This window comes from Drosophila virilis, chromosome 5 (genome assembly GCF_030788295.1).
Source record: "Drosophila virilis strain 15010-1051.87 chromosome 5, Dvir_AGI_RSII-ME, whole genome shotgun sequence".
NCBI classification, from domain to species: domain Eukaryota; kingdom Metazoa; phylum Arthropoda; class Insecta; order Diptera; family Drosophilidae; genus Drosophila; species Drosophila virilis.
The window spans coordinates 16,337,667-16,350,268 of NC_091547.1; the positions used below are offsets into that span (position 1 = coordinate 16,337,667).

At 39.9% G+C, this 12,602-nt stretch overlaps 2 protein-coding genes across 4 annotated transcripts; one reads left to right on the forward strand and one right to left on the reverse strand.

Annotated features, from left to right (window-relative positions):
* Positions 1-9,070: 9,070 nt before the first annotated feature.
* On the reverse strand, positions 9,071-10,333 carry LOC6626490 (U6 small nuclear RNA (adenine-(43)-N(6))-methyltransferase). Of its 2 annotated transcripts, none has more exons than XM_032436960.2 (4): positions 10,145-10,333; positions 9,867-10,077; positions 9,395-9,812; positions 9,071-9,340 (listed from the first exon to the last, which is right to left on the reverse strand). In XM_032436960.2, the coding sequence occupies exons 1-4, from the start codon at positions 10,247-10,249 to the stop codon at positions 9,142-9,144; spliced, it is 933 nt and encodes a 310-aa protein (XP_032292851.1). In that variant the 5' UTR covers positions 10,250-10,333; the 3' UTR covers positions 9,071-9,141. The 2 variants fall into 2 exon arrangements, with proteins under 2 accessions (XP_032292851.1, XP_002049689.1); XM_002049653.4 differs by having other exon boundaries at positions 10,133-10,330.
* A 70-nt stretch (positions 10,334-10,403) lies between these two features.
* Positions 10,404-11,598, forward strand: Polr2K (DNA-directed RNA polymerases I, II, and III subunit Rpb12). Of its 2 annotated transcripts, XR_004304134.2 has the most exons (4): positions 10,404-10,559; positions 10,695-10,787; positions 10,859-11,026; positions 11,082-11,598. XR_004304134.2 is itself a non-coding variant. In XM_002049652.4 (3 exons), the coding sequence occupies exons 1-3, from the start codon at positions 10,502-10,504 to the stop codon at positions 10,879-10,881; spliced, it is 174 nt and encodes a 57-aa protein (XP_002049688.1). In that variant the 5' UTR covers positions 10,404-10,501; the 3' UTR covers positions 10,882-11,598. The 2 variants fall into 2 exon arrangements, 1 of the variants encoding a protein (XP_002049688.1); XM_002049652.4 differs by having other exon boundaries at positions 10,859-11,598.
* The last annotated feature ends 1,004 nt before the right edge of the window (positions 11,599-12,602 follow it).

Genomic DNA, 12,602 nt, shown 5'->3' on the forward strand with positions numbered 1-12,602 from the left:
ACTTTTTTATTCCCAGCACCCAGGAAAATGGGTAAAAATACAGGCAGACATATTAGACCCTAAAAAGTACTACAATCTTGATCTCGCTATCCGTCTCTTCTTCAGTCATAGGAGTATATATACTTTTGGCCAATATGTGCTAATAAAAAGCTGAATAATGTATTAACTGTCTATCTTTTTTACATTAGAATAACAGTGTTGAAAAATATCGGAAATTAGCTACGCAAAATATTTGTGATTAGCCACGTAGGCAATAGATAAACTCGAATACGGGTTATGATAGGATAAATGCATGATGTACATATGTACATACAGCTACAAGTACATAGTCCAGGGCATATGGCTAGCAGTTCCCTCTCTTTTTCTTTTCTCATTCTTGCAAGAATAACTGGACAAGTGCGAACACTACTTATCTCGCTCACACACACAAACACCACATTACTTATCTTTCTTATCTGTCACTACGCATTAAACAAACGCAGAGTCAGTCGCGATCAAGCAGCAGAATGAAGAAGATGTGTGAAAAGAATTTTGAATTTTTAAGCGAAATTTGTCTACATTACACTATAGTACACAACATTAGTATGTAACTATATAAAAAATACTGTAATAATAATATTTATGAATTTTGTGTCGTTGAAGGAACCCGAGCACTCGGTATCCAAACTGTGTGCGTTTTGTGTAGGGTATTTCCTAATCGGGCACTCTCGATAAGGGCACTCTGGTTTTCTGTTATACGTTTTCGACGCCTTTTTTTGTTTGGGTCCCATTTGGGAGTTTGTTTTGCGTGTGTGCGCGTATATGAGTGTGTGAGTATGAGTGAGTCACTCAGAAATGAATTGGTCTGCTCTTATTGCGTCCCACCCTCTCGCTCTCACCTATTCCAACGCCAGCCACGGGACACAGGGTGTCGTTATCGTAAAGTCAAATGTTGGGCAAATGTGACTGCATATGTAAATGGTAAATTTGCCACTTCGAGTGACATTTGACTTCCGGCAGGACGAAACGTGTTGGCCTCCTTTTGTGGCGCACTTTTAGGCGTCAGCTGGCAAGGATCTAATCAAAACTGATAGCGCAAAGAACTTTCCCTCAAGCGTATAGGTACAGCAACACACATATGCAAATGGGCCTACATACGCAATGTGTCTTTATATTCATAGAAGTCGGCAAATGGCCACAAATAACCCGGCCAAATCACCCTGTATGCCGGGGTAAATATTTAACAATTATGCAAAAATATTTCAGAGCTTGCAAAATGCCCGACACGCAAAAAATTTGTTACTAAATGCATTTCGGAATAGTCAATTTAAAATATTAAATGGGGCATATCATTTTTATTTTAATAGAAGAACTTTAAGCCCGATGGCCATGTTGCACGCTTTGCTAACAGAAGGCACATTTAGATGAGGTTATGGGAAACTCTTTCATGAAACTTATTTTATTTACCATCCAAGATTCTTGTTAACAGTTTTTACTCAAATTTATTTTAGTGGCTATTTACTTTTCGCGTAAAATCTAGCTATTCTTCGTGGAAATGTGGGTGCACAAATTTCCAGGACTACGAATGAAAACTAATTTCAAAAGTGTTTCCTGCAAAGGTAGTTTTCAAGTGAGCATTAATTCCAACTGTGGTTTTTAAATTTGGGGGACCTTAAAGTCATTTTCAAATATCTACTTAAAATATATAAATATAAGTTTATCAATGGATCAACTTGGACCGGACAAAGCCGCGGAATATCAGCTTTTCGTAACTTCTTTTCTTAAAACATAGTAAACCTAGCGCAAGAGTCTTCACTTATTCGACTTAATTATAATAAAGACGAACCCTAATACGCTTCCAGTTTAACTCCTTTAGTAAAGTTTCTTCGCCCAAAACTATGCAACACAAATGAGTTAAGTCTTAATTTAAGTCTCGGGTGACAACTGAAGCTCTTATCTGCTGTCGTAGTTGCATTTTGCCAGTCAGCAGCCATGTAAGAAATAAACTGTCGGATATGCTGTGCGACAAGATACCTTGTATTTCAAAGTTGAATAGAAGTAAAGATAACACGCATATAACTAAGTATTTTTTACTATTTCGTCAGAGTAGAAGTTAAGAGCCATCGACTGCACTCGAGAGCCAGCCGAAAGGACATGCTTGTGCCGCGTGAACGGAATGCGTGAATTTGTACATTTCACAGCTCCCGCACTTGTCTCCGGGCAAAGCCCAAGAAGCAAACAGCGCACCAACAGATTGCGGCGCTGATGTCGAGACACATTTAGGACTTAAGATAGCGACAAACATTTTGCCAGAGCTGCGCAGCCATTGGGCGTGCGAAAATGCATAGCAAGTTTTCGCAAGGAATTCCCCCCCCCCCCCTCACTTACTCGCCGCTTCCTGCAGACAACGATTTCGGCATTCTCTCATTGTTGTGTAGAAGTACACGGGACACATGACAAATGCGCTGGCGACACATAAACCCCTGCTGAGGTTGATAAAGTGACAGACAACGAGTTGCTGTCCCAAGAGCTACAGCTCACAGCCATAATTGGCGAAGAGGGGATGCTTTAAATTTGCGCACCATTTGCCCGCCGAAATGCAAAGTCATTATTTCCTGGCAAAGGATAAAAATATACTCGATGCTTTGTTTCGGCCCCAGCATCCGATTTGAGCACATTTCGATTCTCTGCCTGCCGTTCGAATGGAAGCGACAGCACACAAAACGTGCCTGGCCAAATTACGTATACGCCGTGTTGCGAACTCTCGGCCTATGAACTGGCCCCCTCATTTGTCTACGTTTGTGTTTGTGTGTGCCTGCGTGTGTGTGTGTGTTCTGCCGTCTCCCGGGACATTTGCCAAGTGGAAAGTTTTCGCGTCCTTTTTGTCTGAAGTTCAACGGTGCGCAACAACTTTTTGGGGGCTGCACAAATTGACAGCAGAGAGCAACAAATTCAACGTGAAAATTTATGTTTTAAAGCTTTCGCTTAAAGCGTTGTCGGAAGCCGAAACCCAGCTCCGTCAGGTTATTCCATAAGCAAACAAAGTCCACGCCCGAAGTCAGTTGGTGTTTGCTCAATCAAATCAAATTTTGGCCTTAAAACTTTTGTCAGCTTGGCAAACACTGAAGCGCAGTTTCTCTCAAGATTAATTTTGGCCTTATTCCTGTTACATTCTAGTACTATTTTAACTACGTTTCGCCGGCAATAAAACAAAACTGCGACATTTCTTCTGACAGCCCAGTTCACAGACCCCGCCCCGTCACATTCTGTGCTTGATTTGTGTTGCCTTCGTTTGGCTACAGCAAAAGCCGCTCCGAATAATTGAATTAACGCTGACATGATAAATGATCCATCTGTGAATAGTTTACCAAAACATAGCGCTTAGTAGATTAGCGAATATATCTATTTGATCCAACTGGTCTCGTTTAGTTAAATAAATGAACCTTTTAGAAATGTTAAAATCGACATATTTGCTTTCAGCATGGAAAAGGGACTGTTTTTGCCTTTTTATTGGAAATATTTGTATGCCCTTGTAGAGGTTATTATACCCTAAACCCATTCAAAATGGGTATAAGGGTATATTGTATTTGTGAAAAATCCAAATGTATGTAACAGGCAGAAGGAAGCATCTCCGACCCCATAATGTGTATATATTCTTGATCAGCATCAATAGCCGAGTCGATCTAGCCATGTCCATCTGTCTGTCTGTCCGTCTTTTTCGCGGAGATATGACGTTCCAAAGGGACATAACTCCAGTGGGAGATATGACCTTCCAATCCATCCCGACTTTCTTCAAAATCGGGGTCGGTGCGAAAATCGAAACTTTTTCGATGAAACTTTTCCGCGGAGATATGACGTTCCAAAACGACATAACTCCGCTGGGAGATATGACCTTCCAAGCCATCACGATTTTCTTCAAAATCGAGGTCGGTGCGAAAATCGAAACTTTTTCGATGAAACTTTTTCGCGGAGATATGACGTTCCAAAACGACATAACTCCACTGGGAGATATGACCTTCCAAGCTACCATGATTTTTTTCAAAATCGAGGTAGGTGCGAAAATCGAAACTTTTTCGATGAAACTTTTTCGCGGAGATATGACGTTCCAAACGACATAACTCGCTGGGAGATATGACCTTCCAAGCCATCCCGACTTTCTTCAAAATCGAGGTCGGTGCGAAAATCGAAACTTTTTCGTTGAAACTTTTTCGCGGAGATATAACGTTCCAAAACGACATAACTCCGCTGGGAGATATCACCTTCCAAGCCATCACGATTTTCTTCAAAATCGGGGTCGGTGCGAAAATCGAAACTTTTTCGATGAAACTTTTTCGCGGAGATATGACGTTTCAAAACGACATAACTCCGCTGGGAGATATGACCTTCCAAACATCCGGATTTTCTTCAAAATCGAGGTCGGTGCGAAAATCGAAACTTTTTCGATGAAACTTTTTCGCGGAGATATGACGTTCCAAAACGACATAACTCCAGTGGGAGATATGACCTTCCATCCACCATCACGATTTTCTTCAAAATCGGGGTCGGTGCGAAAATCGAAACTTTTTCGATGAAACTTTTTCGCGGAGATATGACGTTCCAAAACGACATAACTCCGCTGGGAGATATGACCTTCCAAGCCATCACGATTTTCTTCAAAATCGAGGTCGGTGCGAAAATCGAAACTTTTTCGATGAAACTTTTTCGCGGAGATATGACGTTTCAAAACGACATAACTCCGCTAGGAGATATGACCTTCCAAGCCATCACGATTTTATTCAAAATCGAGGTCGGTGCGAAAATCGAAACTTTTTCGATGAAACTTTTTCGCGGAGACATAACGTTCCAAAATGACATAACTCCAGTGGGAGATATGACCTTCAAAAACCATCACGATTTTCTTCAAAATCGGGGTCGGTGCGAAAATCGAAACTTTTTCGATGAAACTTTTTCGCGGAGATATGACGTTCCAAAACGACATAACTCCGCTGGGAGATATGACCTTCCAAGCCATCACGATTTTCTTCAAAATCGGGGTCGGTGCGAAAATCGAAACTTTTTCGATGAAACTTTTTCGCAGAGATATGACGTTTCAAAACGACATAGCTCCAGTGGGAGATATGACCTTCAAAAACCATCACGATTTTCTTCAAAATAGGGGTCGGTGCGAAAATCGAAACTTTTTCGATGATATTTTTTCGCGCGGAGATATGACGTTTCAAAACGACATAACTCCGCGGGGAGATATGACCTTCCAAACCATCACGATTTTCTTCAAATCGGGGACGGTGCGAAAATCGAAACTTTTTCGATGAAACTTTTTCGTGGAGATATGACGTTCCAAAACGACATAACTCCAGTGGGAGATATGACCTTCCAAACCATCATTATTTTTTTCAAAATCGAGGTGGGTGCGAAAATCGAAACTTTTTCGATGAAACTTTTTCGCGGAGATATGACGTTCCAAAACGACATAACTCCGCTGGGAGATATGACCTTCCAAGCCATCGTGATTTTATTCAAAATCGAGGTCGGTGCGAAAATCGAAACTTTTTCGATGATATTTTTTCGCGCGGAGATATGACGTTTCAAAACGACATAACTCCGCTGGGAGATATGACCTTCCAAGCCATCACGATTTTCTTCAAAATCGGGGTCGGTGCGAAAATCGAAACATTTTCGATGAAACTTTTTCGCGGAGATATGACGTTTCAAAACGACATAACTCCGCTAGGAGATATGACCTTCCATCCACCATCAAGATTTTTTTTAAAATCGAGATCGGTGCGAAAATCGAAACTTTTTCGATGAAACTTTTTCGCGGAGATATGACGTTCCAAAACGACATAACTCCACAGGGAGATATGACCTTCAAAAACCATCACGATTTTCTTCAAAATAGGGGTCGGTGCGAAAATCGAAACTTTTTCGATGATATTTTTTCGCGCGGAGATATGACGTTTCAAAACGACATAACTCCCCTGGGAGATATGACCTTCCAAACCATCATTATTTTTTTCAAAATCGAGGTGGGTGCGAAAATCGAAACTTTTTCGATGAAACTTTTTCGCGGAGATATGACGTTCCAAAACGACATAACTCCAGTGGGAGATATGACCTTCCAAACCATCACAATTTTCTTCAAAAACGAGGTAGGTGCGAAAATCGAAACTTTTTCGATGATTTTTTTTAATATCTCGGGTAAATAATGTCTGATTTTAAAATGTTATACCGTTTTGAATGCGTACGGATCCCTACCATCAATTGACATTCAAGCAAATTAAACACCGATTTGTTAAAAAAAATGTAGACAGAAAACCGATTCGTTCGTAAATTCAACCTTTTTGATGATTTTTTTTTTTTTATATTTCCTTCAAATAATGTCCGATTTTGGATTTTCGTACCATTTTTGACTCGTAAGGATCAGTTCTATCGATTAGCATTAAAAAAATTGACCCAAATCGACAAAATGGCAAAATCATAAATCACTTTCAAAGTGAAAAGTTTATTTATCAAATATTTGCAAATCATTTTGTTCACTTTATTAATAAAACACATATGCTGCATATGTGAAAATATTTGAATTGACTTATTTAATATCTTTGATCTCTTTGATACTAATTTGAGAATGAATTTGTAAGCTTGCTTTTTTTGTAGGCAACGTTTTGCTTATTTGGTTGTTGCCACGTTGATGAGCGCTCCCACATGTGTGCTTTTGGTAATTTTCTAGCTATTAGCTTAATTTTGGGAAGCGGGCAGACACCTGCACACACCTTCACACACGCACACACCCATAACTCGCACGTGTCCTGGAGTTGGCGTAATTGTTAATTAAAAAAGCGCTGAGGGACCGACTTGTTTACACAACGACCTCTCGGAGCTTGGGGTCGGCCATGAAGCCCCTGACCAGGGTCAGTTGAAGGTGTTGAATAATATCATAAAGCTGCAAACTCGGAGCGGGCTTAGAGTCTGTCTCGTTGAATGGAGTCCGGAGCTCGGCTTTTTTATTGGCATCGTAAAATTGTTTGGAAAATAAGTTTACGACATATATAACTGGAATATTTTGCTGCTCCAATACATTTTTAATGCCCGCTGGGCGGGGGAGCAGCTAAGTAATTGAGTGGCAAGGCCAGCCAAATGTGGAACAGTTGTTGATTGGATTGCAACATAAACACAGTTGAATCAGGACTCGAAAGGGGAATATAAAAGGACATATATATATATATATATATGGTATGTGTGGGCGACGAAATGATATATGACAGAGGCGCATAACTTGAATGTGTTATTCTTGGATTCGGGCAAACTTTGCGGGTTAATTTAGATGACATTTCATATACCAGCAAAAACGTCTGCACAAATCTCTGTCAACCTTGACAATTGCTCGAGATCGACGGCCATCAATCACATGGCTACAAGGCGCAAGCATCAATCAAGGCAGCTGTGCGAGCATCTTGGGCCAAGGAAGCAGGCCGGCCCCAAAAAGTAGACTCGCGAATGGCGTCCGTCTGGGCTGAACACACAACATGCCAGACATGTCAACCAAATTGAAAAATCCCATTTAAATGCAAGTTGTTGCTCCACAAAACTGATAGAAAAGAGTTCAGCCTGGACTTGGGAATGGGTACCTGCGTGACTGCACGTAACCAGCAGCTCGAAGAGCTGGCAACTGGGAGCTGGCAGCTGAGAGCTGGCGGCAACTGTTAGAGTTGCAATTGTCTGGCTGGCTGGCAGTTCGTGCGCCTAAATGTATGCTATTGTCAGGGCACATGGCAATACAAGTACATTCACTTAGTGCAATAAGCAAAACCAACCAAAAAACCAGGCATATGACAGGCAAATGACACAAGCACACACACACACGGATACTCACGGATACACATGGATACTTGCATACACAGGCACGTAATGCAAATAGTCCGTGCTGCCGGCTGTGGCGTGTGTCTCGCTCAGGTAACCCCTTTCAATAGCCATGTGTGAGGTGAGCCTGGTTGCAGTCGAGTAATTGAACGGGCGTGTGTGTGTGTGTGTGTGTGCGACTCTTAAATGTGATTTTAAAGTCAACATTGAGCCCTTTTGACATACGAACTGCCAGTTTTGGTTTGCCGCTTGTCTCGGGTTAGCTCCGTGTCCATGTCCATGTCCGTGTCCGTGTCCATGTCCGTATCCGGCTGTGATAATGGCCATGTGTGTACAATATGATATGATGCCACCCATTTGCCGTCAACTCCTTAACCAACTACTGTTATGATCTGCTCACATTGCTGGTTAATATTGTTGGCTTGGCATGCAGCCAGAGCCAGGCGCCAGCCATTGGCAGCCCAGGCTGTGGACGGGGTTGAGTATTAGCATTGGATATGACTGCAGGCAATGAGAGTCATTCTAAAAGGGCACGAACTCCAAGTTGAAGTGCTTTTAGTTTAGTTTAGCTGCACACGTCTTTCAAAACATTGAGAAAATTAATATTCCATTAGAAGCCAAAAGATTGAGCATAGAACAAAGCAAATGCAAGCTTTGTTGATGGAATATTTTTTTATTTAAATTTCCAACATAACAAAGTCCAGCTGAAATTAATCTCAGCTGGAGACTTTTCTCAACATTTACTTTGTCGCTCTTAAGAGAGAAAATGTAATTTGTAAAGGTTTTTTGCTTATTGTAAAATTTGTATAAATTACATAAATTTCAACCGACAATAATCAAAAGTTTTCCTAACATCGAAACTGGTGACGCATTTGCTCAGGTGTGCGGCTTGTGGGGAGCTACTAAGCAGTTAAGGCTAGAAATTGGCATGCTTTTGCTATTTGTGGCGCATTGGATGGGCAACTGTGCGCTGGTCAATGATATAAACGAAACGATAATTTCCGTTCGTTTTGGTGCCGCTTTCCTCGCTTTCGTTTGGCTGCGGCAGCAAAGTGCCCACTGACATGCAAATTTCCATTTAGTGGAAAAGCTTTTTGGTCGCACGAAATGCGCCGCGAATATGATATGGGCGGGCAACAGTTGAAAGTGCTGCTGCAGATGGGTAAAAAGATACCCTCACATTTGTGTTAGTTTTCCAAAACGTGCCACAACAGTTAATTGACCAGCAGCAGCCTTAACAACGTATTCCATTTTTTACTACATTAGCTTAAAGTTCTACTTATGCTATATACAAGCTATGTTTACTTATGTACGATATAGATCTGGACTAGACAGTGCTGCATCTACTTTTAAGCTTAGCTGTTGAAAGCTCCAGGCAACTGCCCAACGTGTGGTGTGTCCCTGATGAAACTCCGTGGTGGACACATTGCTTATTTGGCGTTTCTGTAAATAGTCCAATATCTTTGGCACGTTTGCCTTAACGCCCAGCATGCTCGTAAAAATGCTGAAAAAGGCAAAGCGTATTATAAATGTTTTCATAGGGTGCAGTGGCACTTACAGCACGCGCTCCTGGTGCAGCTCGCTCTCCTCGACAATGCGCTGCACGAATTGCACCTCGCCACCTGCACAGGTCAGCTCTTCGGCACTGCCGGTGCGCACATTGTTGGGCGCCGGACGACGCTGGGGATTGCGCGTGTTGCCGCCAAACGGATTCTCTGCATTCGAGTCGAAGAAGGGCGGATTGCAGAGGCAGAAGTGAAAGCCCTCCTTGGGCAACCTGCTGGCGGTCTCGAAATAGCTCTTGAAAATGTTATTCTTGTCCGGCTGGGCATAAACCTCCACAAGGTGCTCCAGATTATTGCGCTTCACATTCTCGCGGGCATACTCAATGTTAGTTTGCTTCGACTCCAGCGCCAGCATGTGCCATTGATTCTTTTTGGCTGCCAGCAGCGAGTAAATGCACGAGGAGCCGCAGCCTGCAATGAATAGAGTTTAGTAAGAAGTCTCTTGAATGTAGAACAGCAACCTGCCAATATCGATGCCATGCACTGCGTCCAATTTGAGAGGCGCCAGCAAATCCTCTAGCCATAAAATGTAGTTCAGGCGCAGCGCCAAAGTGGGCACCAGGCTGCCCGGCGCGAACTCCACGTGCAGTCCAAAATATTCAAGCAGCAGCATTTTGGTTAATTCACGCAGTGTTCGTTCATTACGAAAGTTAAGCGATACCCTGCCATTGAGCTCCTGCAAAGGATAACAGAATATAATCGTAGCAACAATTGTGAAGTTCACAACTCACCAATTCACACACTTGCCGAAAGTCCCTGTGCTTGATGGCCAATTTTGTGTAGTCCGGCGCAGTGCGCAGCACATTGCGCGGATGCATAGCAGACTTTTTATTGCTATGCTTCACCATTTTATTTAACAAAACAAGAAAACGCACAATAAAACGTTTGAATTGACTTTAATACAATTAGTGTGACCGTTTCTTAGCCGGCGAGCGAACACCACCAAAAATACTAACCAAAAAGTATCGTAGTTGGGCACACTGTTGATGGTATCGCTGTTAATTAACAGCGGTCTGTTATAGAAAAGTTATCGAATTGCAATAACAATATTTCACAAGCCGCAGTCGTTTGCAAGTTTTTGTTAATTTAATTGAGTAAATATGTCGGAGACCAGCTCCAAGGAAAACGTCAAGACAGCAATGACATACATTTGTGGCGGTAAGTAAACAAACGAGCCCAAGCTCAGCTAAAAGAGGCAACCACATGCTGCCGCACCGACGCGCACATGGTTGCGCCTTTATAACAAACATTTACGTTTATTAATGCAGAATTCGCAATACTCTACTTTAATAGAATGCCATCACGAGAACGAGATGCGTCCACGTGATCCCATACGCTGTCGCGAGTGTGGCTACCGTATCATGTACAAGAAGCGCACCAAGCGCCGTAAGTACCGAATCTCTGGGATGCCAGTGCCTTTCAAACTGTATTAACATTTCGATTTCTGTTTCTTGCAGTTGTCGTTTTTGATGCACGTTAAAGTTTTCTGGAACACAAGGATTAGCAAGGATTAAGAACTATTTCCCGAGTTTAGCTTGTAATTGAAGAATATATTTTAATAAATCTAAGAGACTAGAGAAAATTGGACAATTCGATTTGATATAAACTAAGATCGAAATATGATTGTAAGCTATGAGAAACTTCAGAGTCTATCAGGAAATCTTAAAACTTTTCCCATAGTTTCAGATTTTGATCGAAGTCATTTGATAAGGCCCCAAATATCACGGGTCGTACATTAATTTACTACTTTTAGTTTAAGTTAATTGTCGCCGTATATCTTACTCGATATCTGGATTATACTTCTTTCGAAATTTATATATGATGAGCCCAGTGTTTAAAATGTCTTTTGTTCGATTCACAGTTGAAATCGACTTGCTGCCTGAGGCTTCGGTTCGTAAAGTTGGTATTCAACTTCCTTCCAAGGCTTTGGTTCAAACTCTAATTTTTTAAATCTTAAAAATATTTAATTGAAAAATTATTCCTGTAATATTACAAATTTTATATTGGAACTGGATCCTTATGCGAATAAGTCCAATGATTGGGTCCAAACTTTGAGATAAGGTTTTGAAATTTTGCAAATTTGTATTTGCATAGAATCTGGACTATATCTATCAAGAATATATAATATATATTTATATAGAAGCGAGACTTACTAATTCGAAAAATAAAACAATATGATTTCTATTTTTTAAACTAATTTACTTTTATTTGAATGTTTTTTGGAAATATAATTTTTAAACTAAAAACACTTATATTTGTTTTTTAATTTTTTTTATTACTTTTTTAATTATTTTTTTTTTTTTGCAACTGGTGCTTAAATAAAATGTAAAGTAATTTGTTCTTTAGTTTTGTTTTTTTTTTTGTTTTTTGTTTTTACTCATAAATGTCTTTTTTCGTCTCAAAAATTTTGTCTAAATGGCTTTTGTCATCCAAAAATTTACTTTACTTAAGAATTCTTGTTGGTTTCTATATTTGTATTTATTTTGTTTTTGTTGTTGTTTTTGTTTTTGTTTTTAGTTTATCGTTTGGTGTAATTAATTTACGTTTAAGTTTACCACATTTAGCAAAAACACACATTTTACACTAGAAATTGTTTATAGCATTTATTTGTTTTATTCATTTGTATCTTTTCTTAATATTTCCCCGACACTTTTCAGTCAAATATTTTCTTGTTCAGTGTGTGGTAAAAAGTTAATACATATTCCGTATATATATATATATATATTTATTTATATATATCGTATTTTCTTTGAGTATTTTGTATTGTTCTTGTGTTTTTTTGTTTTTGTTTGTTTTCATTGATAAAATCATAAATACAACTACACGTACGTTAATATGGTTGTTTTTTTTTGTTTTTGTTTTTTATCAGTTGCATTATTTTTATAAACTATTTGCCATATGCAGAACGCTTGTGAGTGGGCATTGTGGGCGTGGCTGTTGCTCAAAACTAAAACTAGAACTAAATAAATGTACACAATATGCAATAATCATGTTGTTTAAAGCTTAATTTAAATAAAATAAGGCAAAAGGGTATTTGAGGTTTGCATTCATGTTGTATAAATTAAATATATATGTATATATGTATGTGTGTGTGTGTAGAGAATACAACTTAATGGCAAAAATTATACTCGTATTAAGTAACTAAATGCTGATGTTTTTTTTTTAATGGCAAATTAAAGCTATTTTGCTTCACAAATGTTT

Coding starts and splice junctions, on each gene's coding strand:
- LOC6626490 (XM_002049653.4), bottom strand. CDS start 10,249: ATGGTGAAGCATAGCAATAAAAAGTCTGCTATGCATCCGCGCAATGTG. Junction 9,813..9,866: donor AGTGCATGGCATCGATATTG/GCAGGTTGCTGT, acceptor TATTCATTGCAG/GCTGCGGCTCCTCGTGCATT. Junction 9,341..9,394: donor CTGCACCAGGAGCGCGTGCT/GTAAGTGCCACT, acceptor TGCCTTTTTCAG/CATTTTTACGAGCATGCTGG.
- Polr2K (XM_002049652.4), top strand. CDS start 10,502: ATGTCGGAGACCAGCTCCAAGGAAAACGTCAAGACAGCAATGACATAC. Junction 10,560..10,694: donor AATGACATACATTTGTGGCG/GTAAGTAAACAA, acceptor CTACTTTAATAG/AATGCCATCACGAGAACGAG. Junction 10,788..10,858: donor CAAGAAGCGCACCAAGCGCC/GTAAGTACCGAA, acceptor TGTTTCTTGCAG/TTGTCGTTTTTGATGCACGT.